A 21,478-nucleotide genomic window follows, 5' to 3' on the forward strand; every position below is an offset into this window, starting at 1 on the left:
GGGTTCACATCTGAATTCCTCTGTATTCCTAGAACCTGGCACATCATAGGTGCCCAAAAATATTTGAGCATCTGGAAAAATGGGGAGGTTATTGAGTGCATTCTACTGTGCATTCCCAAGATATCATGCAGTTATGCAAAGAGGTTTGTTTCCACCTTAAGAATCTTATAGATGAGCAAAGGACATCAGCTGAACATCAAGAAAAAATAACCAGAAAACAACAAAATGTTGGACTATATGGTGCTGCCAACATGCTCTAGAAGTGTAGAGAAGGAAGAAAGGAATGTGTGTTTAGGGTGTACAAGAATTTTTCATGGGGGCTATGGCTGAAAAGGTGAGGGAATACCAATGAGGCCTGGTACAAAGAGGAAGTGACTGATTTCTTCAGAGACCATCCATTGCCCTTGATACTGTGTCCTCACCCCTTCTTCCTGGTTCAAATAGGCCCTAATCAGTGGCTCATTTGATTCACAACAGTATGCAGCCTTAATTGAAAGCCTCTTGGTAGGTGACTGTCATTGATGAGGGAGGAATATAGAGAGTGTCTGTACCTTTTAGACATTTATTTATATATTTGTAAAACTATATCCTGCCATTTTCCTCCTCTTATTAATTCCATATACAACTGTTTTGTAAATATCTCCAAAGAAGTGAACAAAAACTAAACTCCTAAAGGCTCAAAGGTTGGGATTCCTAAGTACCATACTGCATAGCCATTGGTTGAGCCCTGTAGTCTGTAAGGTATACTGGAAGGAAATAGAGGTCCCTTGACATTTATTTGACTGATAACATCCCCTAGAAAGAGAGCCCTTGTTTCTCCTTCATGTCGTTGCCAGTGTTAGAATAACAGATAATGAGTAAAAAGCCCTTGAGACCTTGACTTGATTGCTCAGGGTAGCATTTCTCTCAGCTACATGTGTTCTCTACTTCATTCCTAGAGTCATTGGCTTATTACAGCTTAGTTTATTGTCCTGCGTGGTAAATTGAAGTCTTACCATCTTAATTTCAAACAATGACCCACAGTAATGGCAGTGATGTCAATGGAGGTATAGGTTAGTCTTACGGGAACTTCCTGTATAGCAAAAAAATTGGGTCTAAAATGCATTGACAGAATTCTGCTGGCTGACCCAGGTAGGGATGTGTGTATCTACTTTTGAGTCAAGTGATGTATGTAGTAAGCCCACCTTATTTGTAGGTTTTTACATATAGTTTAACCAAATATGATCAAAAATATTTTTTTAATCAGAAGAAATCTCTGAAACAAAGCATTTTCAATTTTCACATGTACTGAACAGCTCAGTTGATGCAAAGAAGGTCTGTGCCAGTCCTGTGTTGTTGTCAATTGTGTTTAAATTGTCACATGATCTACTGAGTGTTTACCTGCCCTTAGATTTGTGAAAATGTGCCTTTAACAAAGCAAATGTACCCCCCAAAGCAAGGTAAACATTATAGTAATTCTTCCCAAGCCAAATGATGTGCAATTTGTTTACCTGAATTGAGAAAGTGACAATTTACATTTATTAAAAGGTAGCATGTTTTCAGCAAAAGTTGGATGGTGTCACGGAAAAAAATAAATCAAACATCTGTAACACAACAGTGAGTTCTGCATACCCTGAGCATTCATAGTTCTTTCTCTGTGGTAGGAAGTCTCTTTGGAATCATGTATCTATTGACAGCAAGGGTCTACTGTTATTTCTGAAATTGACTTGTGTGTCTATGTAAAATACAACCTTTGTAAATATCTCCAAAGAAGTGAACAAGACCTAAACTAAAAGCTCAAAGGTGGGGATTCCTAAGGATGCAACAAAAATTGCCACGCTGCAACTTTAAGTCTTACCTCACTTTCTGATTGGTTTTTGACTCTTGTTTCCAGGTGCTTTGTTTTGTACAAACTGCCCAACTTGAAGTTCCTAGATGCCCAGAAAGTAACCAAACAGGAACGAGAAGAGGCATTGCTCAGAGGAGCCTTCATGAAGGTTGTGAAGCCCAAGGTACGCTGCCTGTTCACTGTTCTTCATGAGAGAGACACATTTCAAACCATTGCTTATTCTTTTGAGCCTGATGTATGTCTTTCTTGTGTTTAGAATGCTGGTAAAATCTTACACTAGGGATACATGCATAGATCTACTGTTGATCATGAAATAGGACTGGGTATACATTGGGTCTTCCTGTGACCTCGTCTAAAGGAATATTTTTTTTGTAGATGCTTTAGCCTAATAAACTCAGTTCAGTGGTGAAGTTTTTCAAGTGAAGTTTAGGCCACCTCCTCAAAGATATTTTCTTTCTTCACGTCTGGAGTAGAGAAGGGATAAGGCATCAGGCATTTTCTATTTGGGGTGGTAGATTTCTCTAGTCCTTCAGAGGACTTCTTTCTTGTTACTGAAGAGGAGTAAGGAGAGAGTAATTTCCATCTACCACAGAGGAGGGCTCTGTAGCGTCTGAGATAATATTAGCACAGAAGGCAATATTTTCTGACAATGTGTCCCAGGGCCTGCATGTGTTCCCCACATGCAGCTCACCAGGGTCTGTTTGAGTGCTGTTTACTGACCTTTCTTTTACTAACACAGACTGTGAAAGTGAACCAGGTGTCGCCCTAATGGCAGCTCTGATGAGGCAGGGGAGATTTGCCTTGGGGGTCACAGAGTCAGACACAGGGATTTTTTTTAAGGACATCTATTTCCCTGAGAGAAGTTTCAGTCCTTCAGTGAAGCCTGAGACTGGGGAATGGAATCAGTGACCCCCAGTGATCCCTTCATAGAACCATCACCACTCTGGGGCTCTATGGAGCTGTGCAGTCATCTCCCAGGATTGCCGCTTGTGTGTTTAAAGTGCGGGCACGGAAATGCTGGATGTCTAGTTTGTCTTCACTTATTGACTTATAGCTCTCTATACATACATTGGAAATGATTACAGTGAGGAAAAGAAAAAAATAAAACCAAAACAGAGCAGAACAATGGAACCTCTTCCATCTAGTTGCTCAGTTGGCAGCAGACCTCCAGCCGTTTTCTTTCCCTGAATCCATGAGGTGCAACTGATTTCCCGTTATGCTGAATAAAATTGCTAACAGTTGTGGAAATATATGATATAGAGGGTATAATAGTGGCAGATAAATGTATTGTCCCCTGTTTCAGCATGTAGGAAATTAATGAGTGATTAATTTCATAGCTATTAAAGTGTTTAACAGTTCTCCTTATTGGGAAACAGGTTTGACGTACTGCACCTGACTGCTTGTAGTTATTCCAGCCTTTGTAATTTTGTCTAAATGAAAGAATTTATTTCTTGGCCTTTTAAAAAACTTTTTTGGTGAAAGGATTCCAGAAATAGTTGATATTGCCAAACCCAGTAAAATACAACAGATGAACTCCTTGTAATCTCTTGAGTTAGACCCTGCCCGTCTTCCATTTCCCACTTTCACGTATATACATATAGATAGATTGGTACTTACCCTGCTCTTGTTAGCCTCTGGCATGGAAAGCTTTCCCATGGTTCTGCTGTCAATTGCTTCAAAGTGAAACTTGAATGAGTAATGAGTGTATTGTCTGTTTGACTTGTATGGGAACTTGTTTCATGACTATATCTCTTCTAGTGTTCCTTCTATATATAAATTGGTGAATCCTCATCTAACCCCATAAAGCAGAAAGAAGGGATTATTCACTTTTACTTTACAGATGAGAAACATCAGGCCCAAAGAAGGTCCCTGGGCGTCCTGAGGTTGCCTGGATGGGAATTCCCAGAGCTTTCCCTTGTGTCTGACCATGGAACCCAAGTCTTCTTACCCTACTTTATTACCCCTAGAGCAGTGATGTAAATACATTCCCCATGGATCTCTTTGTTCAAATGAAACCTAATTAACTGGAGGGCCTAAATGAAGAGAACAGGTGGCTTTAGGACTCTTAGGTGGGCTAGAGATGGAGAGAATTGGAATCCCCCTCTTGCCTTTTAAACTAACCAGAAATGGCTCCTCAAAATTCTGCCATTGCCTGATTGAATTATTAGCAACATCAGCAGAAGTGTCTTCAGAGTTTCCAATTAGCTTCCAGTCAATTTTAGAATTAGCTCATGTTTGTGTGATTGACTCTAATATCATTACTAACTATATTAAGCTTTTAAATGTCTATTAATTATTTGAGAAAAGAGAAAACAAGACTCCAATAAAAGCCTGGGACTCATTGGTTCTCTTTTTGTGGAGTCCCATAATTTCCAAATGAGAGGACTTCAGAAATCAGTGGCTTTTGTTCTGTGGATGAGCAGCCTTGGGGAGGGCACAGGGTCCAGAATAAAGGGTCTTGGGCCTCTGGTTAGATGCTGTATTTATGTCATGATCCTTGAAGAGCCCAAGAAAATTCCAGTATGTCATCCAACTGCCTGTCTCTTGAATGGCAGGCAATTCTCTTTTGTTGTTTTCAGAGACATACAGTGGTATTTTTCTTGCAGATAGAGCCAAATGAGCTCTTTGCTGAATTAATAAACTGGTGTTCAAAAGGCTGCTGCTTGCCTGTTCACAGTGTGTACAGACATGTGTTTGCTCCTTTGCAGGTGTGTATATATGTTTTCTGTCTCTGTGTATATATCCATATGTATGTTCTGGGAGGTATGTATATGCTTAGCGTAGATTTCTAAGTGGAAAGCAATTTCCTTCCCATGAATTGCCGACACTGTGCTGTGAACACTGGCTAAAGACTGTTTTTCATAACAGAGTCGGAATCTCAAGTTGGTTTCTGTCCTTCCCAGGGTGGTGGCAGCCTGTTGTGCTTATTCAGCAGAATAATCTGATGGATGATCAAGGAGGCCATGATTTGGGGAGCTGTTTTCATTTTATTCCTGACATAAAGTATTTGGGAGAATGGAAAATGCCTCTCCAATCATAGCCCTTGCCTTAGAGGTAGGGAATGGGCAGGCTGGGTGTTCTCTGCTGATGCAATTGCAAAAATCAGCCAGGAACTAATCATCCTCTGTGTCACCAAGGTTTGATTTGGTACCTGGGAGGCCTTGGTGCTTGAGTAAGAGTTCTTTCTCCACCCCTCCCCTTCCTGATGACACATTTTCCCTCTATTTTTGTCTTTTGGCTTTTGTTGTTTTACTTCTATCTGAGCTCTGCTTGTTTTATGGAGAGATGTCATTTGTTAGGAGGTGATAGCTGATGTTACAATGGGCTCTTCCAGACTATGAGTATGTATGTGCACTAGTGTGTATGTGTGTGTGTGTGTGTGTGTGTGTGTGTGTGTGTATGTGTGTAGACAGTTAATGGACCTATAGCAGGTAATATTTTATTTCCCCAAAATACATCTACACACACACACATACACACACACACACACACACATACACACACACACACACACACACACACTTATGCCAGGTACCAATTGCTCACACTTATCTTAGCTGTTTAGGTGGTTGAGATCTGAGGCCAGCTCAGGCAGACAAGTCTGAGAGACCCATATCACCAGTTAATTACCAAAAAGCCAGGGTTATAGCTCAAGCAGAGCACTAGCCTTGAGCAATAAAGCTAAGGGACAAAGTGAAAGCCCTGAGTTCAAGCCCTTGTACTGACCATTGAATCATGCCATTCTCAATACAGAATGCACCAAGATGGATACAGAGAAGAGTAAGACCCCCAAAGAAAGACTCCTGAAATGACCAGACCATGACCCCCTGGGAAATATCAATCAAAAGAGTGCAGAGGTCTGGCCAGGAGGCCAGGCTATGTGGTAGGAAGCCAGTCTCACACATCAGAGCGACAGCTCAAAATCCTGACAGTCACAATTGCTTAATTATGTCCTGGCTTTGTAATTATTCATCCCTGTTCTGGCAAAGACCACAGTTGTCATTTCTTTGACATAATTATTTAAAGCTGATCCCTCTTGTTTACAGTCATGTATACAAAGTTGGCTACCAACTGTTAATCCTCAGAACCTTCGGGGAATCATGGGCAGAACAGCTACGGAGGCCCTGGACAGGGCAGCACAGCCTCTACTGGAAAGGGTTTTGGCATGCGTGTGTTTGCTTGTCCTCATGACCATTCCTTCTAGTTAATGTGTGTTGACAGATACATTTCTTAACATAGTATTGGTGTGTCCTTGAAGCTTTGTCATGCATTTCTTTATGTGAGTATGTTTGGGTTTCCCATCATATGCAGCTTGTGTATTTGTGCAATTTTATATAGCTTATGTATTTGTGTGGCTATATACTTGGATATTTGGAAGGGTAGGCTATGATGTGTATGGGTATATGAGCCAGGGAGAGAGAGAGAGAGAGAGGAGAGGGAGAGAGAGGAGAGGGAGAGAGAGAGAGAAGAAGGAGAGAGAGAGAGAGGAGAGGGAGAGAGAATATATATAAAAGAAAGGATGAAGAAGGGAGGAGGAGAAAGAGGACAAGACATGATATGTAATAGGAATAAACTTGAGTTCATGCCCCTACTGGAAATCTTTTCCATTCTTATCCTTAAATGGAGAGTTGGTAGTATCTTGGGCTTAAAAATAACCTGCTCCTGGGTCCACTACACAATCCTGCTCTTGACTTTTGCAGTTAGGACCTAATTCCCCTGCATAGTTTTAGTTTCTTCCATCTGAGTGTATGTTTTGAGATTTCCATGAAAAGTGCAAGGTAGGATAAAGACAGGCAGTGATACTAATAGGGAAGCCAACTCTTTTGAGATAAGGAAACTAGGCATCCATTGGGATCCCAGCTCCAGAAGGTCAGGAAGTTGGCTTGTTTTGTTTTCTTCCCCATTTCTACCACCTGGCCAATACCAGAAATTCCACCAACAGGATAAACAACAGACTACTTCAGGAGGTGACCTGTAATGAAATCTTACACATTTTGAATCAATTTACTCAACATAATCATCTGGGAAAGCGAAGGGGAAAAAACCACGGCCCTCAGAAAATGTGATCAGTTGAACCTGTACGGTGTTGGAGAAGACCAGTACTGTGTTTCACACTCATTTTTGCAAAGGATTTACGCAGGAATTATTTATGCTAGGAAGATCTTTGGCTGTCATGATCTCTTACCTTGACCTGTCCATTGGCTAGCAGTTATAGAGAAGGGAAGGCTATGAGCCGAAGCTGTGCTTCCCGTTCCTTAAGATGTTCCCTGTGTCTTCTTCCTCATAGAATGAACCTGCTGATAGTAGGGCTTTTAAAGATTAAGAAATAGCTTTTTTTCCAAAATTATTTGGGGACTCCCACAGGTCTTATATAGCTAAAATGAGATTTCTCCCTCTCTAAGCTGTACTGTGATGTTCTTATCCTGTCATCACTACAAAGGAACATTACCCAATGGCCAACTTCATTCACTCCATATTTTAACGCCTAACTACTACTTTACCAAGAGCTACCTTATTCTAAAACACTGCCATGTAATATTTTTCGTTACCCCTACCTAGCCCTAGTACAAACGTATAAAAGATTATCAGAAATTCCTTCTAGATTTATTACAATCACTAACATTTACTCTTATGTGTTATATAAATCCAGGGCCTTCCTGGAAATAAATATTGTAAACCACTAGTAAATGTAGTTATATAGGCACTTTGCCAATATGTGTTCAAAGTTCTCTGCAGTGGTAAACATTCTGGAAAATAACAGAAAGCCTAAAAACTGTTCATTGATTTTCCTGGGTCTTTGTAACTACCTGAATTTGTTAGCGTTTTATGGTTCTTCTCCATTTCTGTACAGATGTTTCTTGTCTAGAGACATATTTGGATTCCATTTTCAGTTACTTTTATAGTAAGTTTTGAAGAAGAAAAAGAATTTTTTTAATTAATTTCTTTTTTGGAAAATGCTTAGGCAGTATGTTTGGAAACCGCACTGGTAACCAAACATTTATAGTTTGTTTGTTTTTTCTTCTTGCTCCTGACTTCACAGTTTGTCATACTTATTTGAGGGGGAAACTCTGAAGGATTTTGTATTTTTCTAGTTTTTTTTCACACCCTGGCATCTCTTGTCATGAGCAAATGCTTTCAGAGCATTGTTGTTTGGAAGCAATTTCTATAGTCTTGCATTTGAAAAGCAGGCCTCTGATTTCAAAACTGGACTGTGACAGGAAAGCCATCTCCAATGTCCTGGGAAGTCTTACAGATGGACTGCTGAAATCCACACCAGGGAGAAGGAGAGTGATGACTCTAGGTGCTGGTAGAAGCCTCTGGAGTTACAAGTCACTAGTGAGCTCACAGACTGTTCTCCATAAAGCCCACTGATCAAGGAGTACTGTGTTTCTAATGGAACCTTAGCTTCTCAGTTTCATAGTTTCCCTTTTGGGGGCCTCCCAGATGCTCCTATTTTTCCAAAGATGTTTGAATAGACTCATGATAGGAACATCATTGAAATGAGTGGTATGTTTTTAGGATGTGAGATTAGGAAGACCTTTAGGAGCCAGGACATACCTAAGTACTGGTGGCTCAACCTGTAACCCTTGCTACTTAGGAGGCTAAGATCTGAGGATCACAATTCTGGGTAGGAAAGTCCATGAGATTTTTATCTCCAATTAACTACTGAAGAGTATGAAGCAGAGCTATGGCTCAAGTAGTAGAGCACCAGCCTTGAGCAAAAAAGCTAAGGGATAGTTCCCAGGCCTTGAGTTCAAGCTCCAGTAACAGTACCCAAAACTAATAATGTGTAGAAAACTTGGTTCAGCCTCTGGAACCAAACAATTGAGTGAAGTATGGCAGATTGCCTTTTTGATATAAATTTGCCTATTTCTCTGCCTTTGCAATGCTTCCCCCATAAGGAAAAATAAATTTCCCCATTCCATCACCTTGATTTTGGCTATATAATGTTTTGCACGATGGGATATGAGTAGAAGTGACAGCATGCCAATTCTTGGGCCGAGGCTGCCTAAAGCACTATGTGTTTCTACACATTTGCCCTCACGTGCCTGCCATTTGCTACGTAAGCAACATATAGAGCTACACTGAGCAGACCTAAACCTAATTTAAAGTCTGAAGCAATCCTAGCTAATCACAGACCTCTACACAAACAAGGAGTATTTGTTGCAAGTCACCAGGATTTGAAACCATCGTGTGGTTGCAGAAACCTGATAGATTCATGGGTAGGGCTTCTACCCACACACCATGCCTTTGGGTGCTTCCTTGGTTGCCTGAACGAGCCAGGGTTCTTCACTAGGACACAACTTAGGGCTTAGTGAGAGTGGTGGCAGTGGTTAGTGCCACAGCACTGACTCTAGTAGGCTATCTGGATGCTTGATTTGGATAGTAGGGTCATCCCTAGGGGTCAGCTGACTGCCTAGGATTATATTATGAGACATATGGAAGCTTCTCTAGTGTTGGTTAAAAGAACACTTAGCATGTGTAAAAATGTTCACTGTCTACTAGATATTGTACAGATACTTAACAGTTTACTGGGGATTAATCCTTTTTCCATGCTAACATTCAACCACTGTACCATACCTCCAACCTAATACTTAATAATTTTATCGCTAATTTTTCTCCCTGGCCTGACTCCTAAAATAATTAAATCAGAGAAGTTGCATATGTACTTTAAATTATTAGGCAAAGTAGATTTTAGGATGTTTGTTAGATCTGTCCAGGCTCCCACACTCATGTATTTTCCCTCTGTATACCTGACTTTAAGAAAAACAGCCAACTTCAGACCTTGTGCTCTTTCCATCATTTACCCTGAATTTTATTAACAAAGCATGAATAGATGATGAGAAGCAGGGATAAAAGAACAGAAAGACCAAGAGATAGAAGAGAGCTAAACAGAGGGGTATAATTTCCAATTCTGACCTTTGACTTATTTCCCTAAGCCATTTTTGGTTACATGCATGGGTGAGGCAGAAACTCATTTTCAGAGGCTACATTTTCAATTTCCCTGAGGGTAAGGAGGATTCTTTTTTAGTGGAAGAAACATACAGATAGTGCTGTGTTTGGATCCTTGAGCTTTTGAGAAAAGAAAGAAGCAGGAGTGATCTGTGTAGAGCAGAGGGTGCTTTGGAAATCTGTGTGTTGGCAGCTGAGGACTCAAGGAGTAACTTCAGGCATTCAGAGCACCCAGGCTTGTTAGTGTGTACGTGGCCATTGCAGTGCAGGAGCTAGATCTGAGAGCCTCTTCATTAGAGTATCCAAAAGGATCTGGTGGTAGTGAGGTAGTGAGGAGTTAAGACTGCAGTCACTGAAAGCTAATAGCATCAGTGAGTCCCCTAGCAACAAGTCTACAATGTTTCTAAAAGTCACTTGATGTATTCTTGTCCCAATGACCCTTTCTCCTAAGAGTTCAGTTAGCTTTGTTTTAAGTAGTGACTTTAAGCCATTTTAGCTGGGCCATGAAAATCTTATTCCCATGTCTATGACAGAACTCTAATAGCTGATTATATCTGTATCTGCACATGGCCAACTGGATGTTTGCTTGATCCATTTGAGAAGAGTATTTTGGGGTATTTTGCTTTTATAATCTCTTTGTTATTTTTTTCAAGTTAAGCTTGAAAGGAAGAAGAAGAGAGGAAAATAAAGATGATTTCTTAAGAAATTCTTGGAGAATCAAATTGGGATATTGATTTAAAGGAATTTACACTGAAAATGTATGTCATTCAAGGTTCTGTATGCAGCTTTGGGGGTTAGCAGTGAGCTTCCCCCCAGCAGCAGGTGCACTGGTAAGCTGAAGCAATACCTCATCTGTAACATGCTTTTTTTCCATCACTTACCACTTCCACATGATGTCAGGCCAGGGATGAAAAAGAGGAAAATGTAAATGCCAGGGTAACTTGTATACTAACAGAGATAAAAGGCCAGTTGGTAGTGTGTGAAAGAAGGAAGATCATTACAACATTGGTTTTCCTTCCCCTCCGTTGTACTAGTGTCTTGCTCTCTTGTCCTTCTAGATGCCAGCATTCCAGGGAGCTCTGCCTTGCTTGGAAAATCCCTTGGAGTTTTTAGTGACTGCCGAGAACCTGTGGGAAGTCAAGCATCTTTTGTATAGAATGGATGGGCTTATGATCGGCCATACATATGCCAGGCACTAGGGAAAATGCATAGCATCATTCTGAAACATGACAAAGGAAGAAGAAGAGGAGGATGGCAGGGATCTATTCTTTTTTTTTTTTTTTTTTTTTGGCCGTGGGGCTTGAACTCTGGGTCTGGGCGCTGTCCCTCAGCTCTTCAGCTCAAAGCTGAGCGCTCTACCACTTGAGCTACAGCGCCACTTCTGGTTTTCTGGTGGTTTATTGGAGATAGGAGTCTCACGGTCTCTCCTGCCCGGGCTGGCTTTGAACCGCGGGGATCTATTCTTTACTCCATAGTTCTGGTTATTGCCAAGGTATCTGCTTTTAATAGCATATAAGAAAAGTGAAGTAGAAAAAGGTATTTTAAAAACCTCATGCAAACTTGAGTGATGTAAGGGAGATTCTGATACTTAATAATTGTTTTCTCTTTTTGTTGTCTTTGAAGCCAAGTTGATGGGATTAAAAAAACATAACATAAGGTTAGCTTATCCAACTGAAAGGGTTAACACAAGGAGTAATCAGAACCTTTTTTTCCCTCTAAAACCTCCAGTAGTATCCAAGTTCATGGACAGTTTGTTGGATTCAGCTGAGAGAGTATATCACTATTCTCTTAGAAGTATGATTTTGCCTCTCTTTCTTTTACCTACTTGTGGCTACCCTAGGTGGCCTGTATACACTCCCCAATTCCAAATGCATCCTCTGTGTCACTGGCCAGGACAAGTGGTGTTTCACATGCATGGCAAGGCAGGTCTGCCCTTGAGGTCCCCAAAGGCTGGTAGTACAATTAGCTTTTATTTGCTTTTCTGCTCCTTACAGTAGAGTGTCTTAGATGAACAGACAGGTCCCCATCAATAATGCACAGATGCTCTGTAATTGGGGCTTCCTTTGATGTTAATTTAGCTAAGTTCAGTGCCATTGTCAGTGATAGCAATTATGCTCAGCCTTTTCACCAAGGACATTTTAGGATAATTTTATTTTTCATGTGCATTTTAAAATATGGCAGTAAATTTTGAGCTACATTACCTGAATTAGAACTCATTATTTCTTTTCAACGGCGAACTAATGCTCTCTGTCTAGGCTCCAAAGCTGTATTTTTTTTCCCTTTTTGAAGTGGGGAATTTTAAGTGGGGCCTACAATTAATGAAGCTTTTAACTCATGAGTGAAATTTATAAGTGAGTCACTTTTTTTTTTTTTTTTTGGCATTTTGGATTGTCATGGAGGCTATCTGGCTGGGTGACCTGTCCCATGTTTTATTTGGCCCATTTTTATTCATTCCTCCCCACTGCCCAACCTTTATTTTTGTTCTTGACGTGATTCAAACAGTTGCCTCCAGCTGTTCTTTTGGGAGGTTTAAAAATCTGAAATTTATTGTGGCTATTGTACTCTGAAAAACCTACGATTCTTCATTTGTTCATGGGCTGTCGTTGGATTTGTACTGATCCATGTTGGGGCTGGACCCACTTTGAGCCACAGAATTATATTAAGTTTGGAATGAAGACTGGCCTGGTACCTTCTTGCCATCTATTTTTCTATAATGAAGACAGGGACTGTAGTGCTTCCAGTCTATTGTGAGGGCTAAATGAGATGATGCATGGGAGTAGCTCAGACCACCCTTGGTAGCACTGGGCAGCTAGTGTTCTTTGTTGAACAATTTCAGACTAGTCTCTGTGGCATTTTCTGGGTCATGGGTTTGTGTGGCTGAACACAGGGAAGCTAATTCAGGGTTTCTAGTGCAGGGTAGAGTCTGCATTAGTCAGCTTGGGCTGCTGTGACAAAATACTACAGGTCCAGAAGGCTTAAATGTGTATTTATTTCTCATGATGTTGGAAGTCCAAGATCAGAAGGGCAGCATGGCTGCGTTCAGGTGTTGGCTCTGTCCCTGGCTTTCACTTCTTACTATGTCCTATCTTTTTGGCAGGAAAACAAGAGAGGAAAGAGGGGGAAAAAAGGGAGAAGAGGAAAAAATATGAATCTGTTCTTATAAGCCACAGTCCTACTGGAACAAGGCCTCATTTATCCTCAATTACCTCCTAAAGGCTCTGTGTCCAGATCTAGGCACACAGGGGCTAAGTCTTAGACATATGACTTTGGGGGCTTGCAATTCATCCTGTAGCAGAGGACACTGCCACATACTGTGGGTGCCTTCATTGAGTTTTCTGAGACTTGTATGCTTTAGTTTATTTCTAAATTTTTTACTGAGTATCTACTTCCCGATGAGAGGAGAAAAGGAGGGAATGCAGTCAACCTCAGGAAGCGTAGGCTTCTGAATTTGAGAGTATTTTGGCACAGTGTAAGGAAGTTTTGATCTGTGGTGGTGGTGGAGGGAAAGCTACAGGGCCAAGGCAGGCACAAAGCAGGGATGGATGATGTAGTGAGCATCACAGAGGAGTTTCACAGCCACTGCTGCAAACAAACAGGAGGACCATGGGGCCCAATGCTGGGTGGATAAGACAGCTGTAGAGAGTCTGCACAGGCCCCAGCTTGGGAGAAGGATGCCTGGTGCAAAAATAAGCCCTTAAGCTCTTTCATTTGGGTGACCTTGGACTCAACTCTCCTAATCCTCCTCCAACTCCCTTGGCAGATCTAGAAGTCAAGGCTGATGTTTAGATCCTGGAATTTGTCATTGGGATCAGCCTCCTCCTGACACAGAGAGCTGGAGAGTGAAATCTGGGGACTTGTTACATGTGTCCAGAGAACATTATCTCATCATCAGAGGGGTTTTGAAACCCAAGGTTGAGATACTGGATCTCTAGCTAATTAGAAAATAGCCAAGTGCTGAATTACACAAAGTTACGATTTGTTTTGTTTTATAAATACTGTTCAGTATACGACGTTAAAAGAAATGTCTAATTTCTGAGCACAGTCTAATTTTTAGTCATGGAATGTTTGGGGGGAAAAATTAATTATAAATGATTCGTGTCTTTCTTGTGTTCAGAAAAGCTTCCATACCAATTTAGCACGTGTATTCTCTGAGAGGAGAAAAGCCAAAGCTGAACACTGTGAATTGTGTTTGGTTGGGCAAAAATGTACAGGGATGGAAAGGTTTCCTGCTTTGCTTTTCTTTCCTTTTCCTTGAAGCATTATATGACTAAATGTGCAACTTTGTTCACATAACTGCTACAAACAGTTCACTGTGTAGGCCAAATGCTCTCTAATGCAGTAAAATTAAGAAATAATATGCTTTGAAAGTGATTTATGAGTGTGGTTAAACTGCCAGATTTACAAAGAAATAGTTCAGATCTTGGGAAGCCTCAGGAGTCACGTCAAAAATGAATTTGACCATGATTTAAATTGCTACTTTTCTTACATGACATTTAATATGTGTACTTTGGAGGCCCATATGTCTTTAATAAAATAGCATTAAGTTTTAAATATGATATGAATGCAGCCAGTTTCTAAATTCATAACCTTTTCCACAACTCCAAAATGCTAACCAATAAGGGAGTCATACATGCAATAAAACATAAACCTTAGAAAATAGCTTTTTATTAAAATGGTTAGACACTTGGCAGCTGGGTTGCAATGTAATAAATACTTACAGCATTGTGGGTTTATCAGACATTGTTTACCCTGCAAGCAACTGAGACCAGACAACTAATTATAGCCCCCGCACAAAAGCAGTTCATGCTTGATCCTCCTGAGTGTGTTGAAGAGGCAAAACAGTTGTGTTGAGGGCCCTGGGTAAGGAGACCAGAGATTTGGGTTCTAATCCTTTTCCACCTTTTAAAAGTGACCGTGGGTGAATCACTGAATTTCTGTAACTTTTCCAAACTGTGCCATGTAGATTTATGATGATAATAATTTTTTATAAAGCATCAGACAGAACCTTGCACATGGTATGTACTCAGTAAAAACAAAACTGAAAAAAGCATTTAAAATATTTTTTGTGTGCTGCTCCTGGGCTTGAACTCAGGGCCTGGGCACTGTCCCATAGCTTTTTGCTCAAGACTTGTGCTCTACCCTTTGAGCTATGGCTTCACTTCTGTTCTCTTGGGAGTTAGTTGGTGGTAAGAGTCTCATACATAGACTTTCCTGCCCAGGCTAGTTCTGAACTGAGATCCTCAGATCTTAGCCTCCTGCATAGCTATGATTACAAGCATTAGCCACCAGTGCCTGGCTAAACACATCTTTTTATTTTTATTTTTATTTATTTATTTTTTTGGGGGGGTCCGGTTGTGGGGCCTGAACTCTGGGCCTGGGCGCTGTCCCTCAGCTCTTCAGCTCAAGGCTAGCGCTCTACCACTTGAGCCACAGTGCCACTTCCGGCTTTTTTCTTTTTGCTTATATGGTGCTGAGGAATCGAACCCAGGGCCTCAGGCGTGCAAGGCAAGCGCTCTACCACTGAGCCACCTTCCCAGCCCCTAAACACATCTTTTTAAATGTGAGATAAAGCTTTGGGTTCTTCAGCAGAGGTAATAGATTATGAGTCTAGAACAGCCCTTATAAAAGTTGACTTAGCCATAAGTCAGTGTCCACCTCATGGAGAATGAATCAGAAGGTTTGCGCCTGCCTCCCTTACCTCTTGCAGCTCTGAGTATGTTGGAAAGTATAGAAGGCAAGTTTATTCAGGGGAACAGATGTGTCTAGAGGAGCAGGGGTTCCCTTGTCTGTTGTCCTCTTAAGTGACATACACAGTGCTCTCTCTCTTTGTCTTTGATTTTCAGTTTATACTAAATGGAAATTTTCCTTGTAATTGCAGTGTGTTGCCACAAAATATCCTTGAAAACCTCAGTGCTGGTGGCTCCTGCCTACTCAGCTACTCAGGAGGCTGAGATGTGAGGATCACAGTTGAAGACAGCCTGGGCTGCTTTATTTCCAACTAACCAGCAAAAAAAGTCAGAAGTGAAAAAATGGTTCAAATGGTAGAACATCAACCTTAAATGAAAAAGTTGGGGACAGCACCTAGGCCATGAGTTCAGGCCCCAGTTCTGGTACACGCACCTACCCTCCCCCCCACACCAGCAGTACCAACACTTAAAGATCATGTGTGTGTGCGTGTGTATATGTGTGTGTGTGTGTGTGTGTGTGTGTGTATGTAGATGTGCCCACAGCCCTCTCTGTGGAGCAGCTCTAATGAAGGGCTTCCTAAGCTCCATGTTTCAGTGTGTGTACCTTGCTTTGATTTCAGCATCTCAGCTGGCCTGGCAGTGGCTGATTGTGTTTGTCTATGTAATGGATTATTAGCACCATCTATAAACTTCCTGAAGGAGGAGTTCCTGACTTTCCTAAAATGAGAATTGTGTGTTATGTTTAGTTGTATTTGAACCTGCCTTATAATGTCAGGGCTGACATATATGAGTGGCAATCAAAGATGAAAAGGCCAAGAAACATTTAATTTTCATGTTTTTAAAATGTTATGATTTCATTAGATGAAATTAACAAAGTTGCTTATAATCCTTGCATGTTAATTCTATGATTTTTCATCTAACTTTGCATCCCTTTTACTATGGATTTTTGTATTTAATGCTCTAATTGTGTGTGTGTAACAGAGAGAGAGAGAGAGAGGAGTGAGAGAGGTGAGGTGGGTATTGGGGCCTGAACTCAGGGCCTGGCCACTGTCCCTTAGATTTTTCTCTAAGGTTGACATTCTACTACTTGAGTCACATAACTGGAAATCAGAATCTCTTGGACTCTCTTATCTGGCTGTCTTCAAATGTCAATCTTTAAATTTCATCCTCCTGAGTAGTTAGTACTATAGGCTTGAGCTACTGACACTCGACTTCTAATATTTTTAAAATTCTTGTTTTGTGATCCTTAATTTAGTCTTCTATGAACTGTATAATTCTCTGTCAAGGCTCATCTAAGTATCATCACTGACTAGCTTCTCTTCCCACTGTTTATGGGTATTAACCTTATGTATAAAATATTGTTAGTGTGTATTGGTGCTTATGTGTGCAAGTGGATGTGTGGATTCCTTTAAAACTACTTTCCTAGGATAAATTTCCATGGCTATACTGGTTGGATCACAGGGTTGGATCACATAAGCCGTTTAAGGCTGTCTCTAAGAATTCCAAGGTGCCATTTTTCAAGTTGGGACTCCATTCTGGGTGAGCAATTGAACCTACCCAGGCCAGAGTGGATCATAAGGGATGTTTGGCACTTGCCAAGATCATCTTTGCAATGGGTTTCCTAGAATCTTATTGGTTGGGATGGTTCTGGATAAAGGCTTAGAATCAATAAGAGCTCCAACAAAGCATGCATTGACCTGCTGAGTTGTAGTCCTGGGGAATTATGGGTTCCCTGGAGCATCCCAAAAATTATTAACAGCATGCAGCCCCAATCAGTGTGAAAGTGTCTTTAGACTGTTCGCCAAATCTTTGCATAATACCAATCATTCTACCTATAAAAGCACAAATATGTTATTGTTCTCAATAGGCAATTTAATGCAGCTTTGGGGAGGAAAAAAGAGAAAAGAAGATTACAAGCTGGCTGATCTTGCTTTTATTTCTCTTAAATCTATCCACACTTCTCAGGGGTTGTACTTGTTTAAAGATTGTATGCAACTGTGCAGACTGTGTGATTTGGAAAGCAAATCAAACTAAATATGAAGTTTTCAGCGTGTGCTGTTTTTAAAGGATTTCATGCATTTATTCCAAATATACATTTCTTCCCAAGTGGCTCTAAACCTATAATCTTTTTTCTTGTTACCTTTCTTTTGGGGGGAGAGGGGGGCCAAGAGATTGACTTCATTTTGGAGTGGAAGGTTCCTATTAACATCTACCTCCTTCTTGTGCTGCATTATTCACAGCAGAGCTATTAAGGCTAATTATTTTCAGGTTTCTATCAAAGGGGGATATTTGAGCTGACAAAAAAAATGCATTTGTTGGGAAGAAAAATGGCCTGTTTAAATAAGAAAGGGGTCATTATCATCTACACCTTTTTTCTCTCTCTCCCAATCATTAGCCTTTGTAGGGAGGAGAGGCCAGAGGACCCCAACTAGAGTCTGTAAATATGAAGAGGTTCTAAGGAGTTTGCTTACTGAGATGCCTGGTACCCTAATATTTGAAAAACATTTTTTTCTCCTCATTTTTTTCTGTAGCCCACCTAGATGTTATTGACTTGAGTTGATGTCAGCATGCCATTGTCTATCTTGAGTGAAACCTGTTGGTTGAAAGCTGGGTGTACTAGAAGAGGCTACTTGTAACACGTGTGTCACTGGGTTAGTCCCATACTGCTGAAGGTTCCTGAAGGAAGAGTGAGGAAGGTCTAGTCAGTTGAGGACCCAGATTCTTTCCATCCAGGGCCTTGGATTCCTTCACTGGGCTCAGCAATGGATGAGAACATGGAGGATTGTATAGGATTGCTCTCACCTCGCTTCTGCCCTCCACCCACCTAGCTCAGACATGTGGATACTCTTAATTGCAAGAAGGTCTAAGCAGCGCAGCCATCATTGGCTGAACTGTGTCCTCCCCAAACTCAAACGCTGAAGCTCTTAGGACTTCAGAAGGGGAGAGGGTTTGGAGATAGGGCCTTGAAAGAGGAGATGATTGAGTTAAATGGTGTTATAAGGGTGGCCCTCATCCAATCTGACTTGTGTCCTAATGAGAAGTGATTAAGATACAGAAAAAACACACCAGTGGTGCCCATGCCCAGAGGAACCACATGAGGAGAGGCAGCACAAGTAGACATCTGCCAGCCAAGGAGAGAAGCCTCAGGAACAATGGACCCTGAATTTTGAACTCCTTACCTTCAGAATGATGAGAGAAAAATATTCTTATTATAAAATATCCTTACATGTGTTTTGTTATTTTGACCATAGCAAGAGCAGCTCAGCTGAGTAACCCGAAAGTGACTGTACCTGGTGAGCACTGGGCCTGCTTCCACCACACTGAGCACATAAGGGACTTAGCTGTACTCCAGTGGCTGCCTTGTTGGGAACTCCGATGGCATTTCCCCTGTGGGACTCTAGTTGTTCATCTGTGAAAGATCTTGATGACCCTATGACTTTGTGACCAATATATATTGGACTTAGCCAATGCTTTGATCATGTATGAGTCTGCATCAGTATTTGAGGAGCTGGCCTGGGGGATTTATGGGCTGGCCTTGGAAGATGCCATGGTAGTATCCTGAAGGGCCCAGTTTTCACAGTTTGGTGACCCGGATTCAAATTATGTCTGACTAGCCTGTTTGCCATGGTACATTAACTAAGTTAGTGCCGCCATGATCAAACCTGTAAGTGTTGTTGGCTTTAGGAAGAAAGGAATATAAGGTACTTATTCCATGGCTAGGTATATAAAAAGGTACATAAAACCTTACCTGCACTAAGGAGTAGAAAGAAATTAGTTTAGCACAATTTTCCTGATGAAAACTCGTTTGGGTTGATCTTGTTTGGCATTAAGCTTTCCTCTCCCTTGTGTTCCACATCACTTAGCAGTCCTGCAAATGTATGGGAGTCAGTGGTGTGCCTTTGAAATAGTGTTTGCTCTTACGTGTCTAGCTTTCAGCAGATCTCATGTTTGTACCACTAGAGCTTGGTTTTAAGTACTACAGAAGAGAGGTCCAGGGTCAGAAGTTCTCACCCCAAACCATAGGCTAAGGGTGAAGGTCAAGAACTGAGAGGAAGGAGGGAAAGGTAAGCACTTCATGTCCTGAATCTATTGAACGTACTTGAATTGTAGAGTCAGGTGCCATATTTCTACTTAGAACTCATAGCAACCAGAAGGGCTTTTAAGAGAGGGAAAAATATATTATTTTGCTTCAATTTTACTCAAAACAAGCTTTCTAGCAGGGTGAAATTTTGAGATGCACCATGGTCAGCTGGAGATCTTCAAGCCACAGGAAAATGACAGTGAGTTCAGACCTTTTGCTATCTCTCTCCTGGAGGGCAGGTTATCTGTCTTTGTCATGGCTAATAACAATTTATGTTATCCCTGACCACTGGGAGGAAAAAAATCATATTTTAAAAATGAACTGAGACAGATCTCTACTGGGGACAAGATCATGCTAGAAGGAAAGAAGCAGAAATATCTAAGGTCAGAGTTTCCCAGTCTTTAGTAGGAGGTTGCCATTTATTTATGATCTTATCACTAGTTTTTACATTGGAAGACATCCTTCTAGAGTCTTTAAAAAGATAAAATTTGGAATTTTGAGGACAAAAAGAAGGTTCTTTTCAGGAAAAAGGGCACTTGTTTTAGTGATGTCAAGGTTCAGTGACATTATTACTCAGAGGACAGCAATGGAAATTAAATCTCCCAAACCCAATATTAGTAATACTAAGCTATAAAAGATGACAGTTTAGGTTATTTTTCAGACCATTCACCCAGGTAGTCTTAGTTCAGGTACATGGAACTTATTCTTTCATGTCTGTTCCTCACTCCAATCCTAACTCTTCCATGGGCTATTTAAGCAAAGATATTCCATAGTGCAAGGATAGAAGGGTGGCACCAGAACATTACAACTCCTGGGAATTCTAGTGAGGCTGTTATGTTCTGAAAGAAAATCAGCACTAGGTCATTTAGGATATTTGTTGAGACTATAAGTGTTTACACATTAAGATATCTCCCTTTTCATTCCAACAAAGATCTCAAAAGAGATCTCATGTACATTTTTTGGTATAGTCTTGTTTTTCATCCATTTAAAAACTGTATCAATCTAATCTCAAGCCTCACATGTTTAGGTCTTTTTTTTCATCTATACATGCATTCCTGGCACTCATCCATTTGTTCATTGATCTGTCTATCCATTCATCATCTGTTTACCTATCCATCTATCTGTTCCATACACCCATTATATTATACAGTCATCCATCTTTCCATCTAGGCATCCATCCATCCATCCACCCATCCATTTTTCATTCATCTGACATTTACTTCATGTAGCAATCTCTATGGAAGGATTTTGTTGGGAAAAAAACCCACAACACTCTCAGCTTTTACAGGGGCACTTTCTAGAAAAGATAAGCTAAAGTCTTTCATTTACCTTACTACCTTGACCTCTTCTACAATGCTTAAGTCCTACAAAGTTTTCCTTCTGTGCATATGGATATTAAGTTAAATATTTTAAATATATTGAGTCATATACCTTATATTCTTATTCCTTTTCTTTAGTTAACAAATTCAGAATCAACTGGATGGATTTATTTAAAGATTCTTTGCTTTTTTTGATTTTAGACTGGGGTCTGGGAAGAACAATCCTAGAGCATTGGACTTGAAGTGACTTGCTCTCTGGATGTATGCTATCTGCCTCCTCTATGCAACTCCGGGACAGGATAGCTTAGCCCAGAAGAGTGGATATAATCAGATATATGGGAGTCCTTATGTGAAGAGCTCCAAGTGGCTTTTAAAGGAAGTCCTCCCTGACTTGGGGGATTGGTATGTCTCATTACAAGCCACCACAATAGGGCCAAGCAACCATGGAATGAAACGTTTGGAAGAATTAGCCCAAGTAAATCTTTTTCCATTTAAACTATTTTATCTCAGCTATTTTGCCACAGCAATGACAAAGTAACACATTATTAGAAAAAGAAAATGCTGGCAAACTATTTAAACCAAAGAGAAGGGCCAGAGAACTTTGGGGAAA

At 40.7% G+C, this 21,478-nt stretch overlaps 1 protein-coding gene across 1 annotated transcript in view; it reads left to right on the plus strand.

Annotated features, from left to right (window-relative positions):
* Lrmda (leucine rich melanocyte differentiation associated) overlaps positions 1-21,478 on the plus strand; it is a 1,080,690-nt gene that overhangs the window by 645,557 nt on the left and 413,655 nt on the right. The window contains exon 5 of the mRNA XM_070020659.1: positions 1,874-1,991. Within this exon, the coding sequence (XP_069876760.1) occupies positions 1,874-1,991 (118 nt within the window). The remainder of the gene's footprint in view (positions 1-1,873; positions 1,992-21,478) is intronic.

This window comes from Dipodomys merriami, unplaced genomic scaffold (genome assembly GCF_024711535.1).
Source record: "Dipodomys merriami isolate MVZ:Mamm:240054 unplaced genomic scaffold, mDipMer1.0.p SCAF_14, whole genome shotgun sequence".
In the NCBI taxonomy this organism is placed as follows: Eukaryota; Metazoa; Chordata; class Mammalia; order Rodentia; family Heteromyidae; genus Dipodomys; species Dipodomys merriami.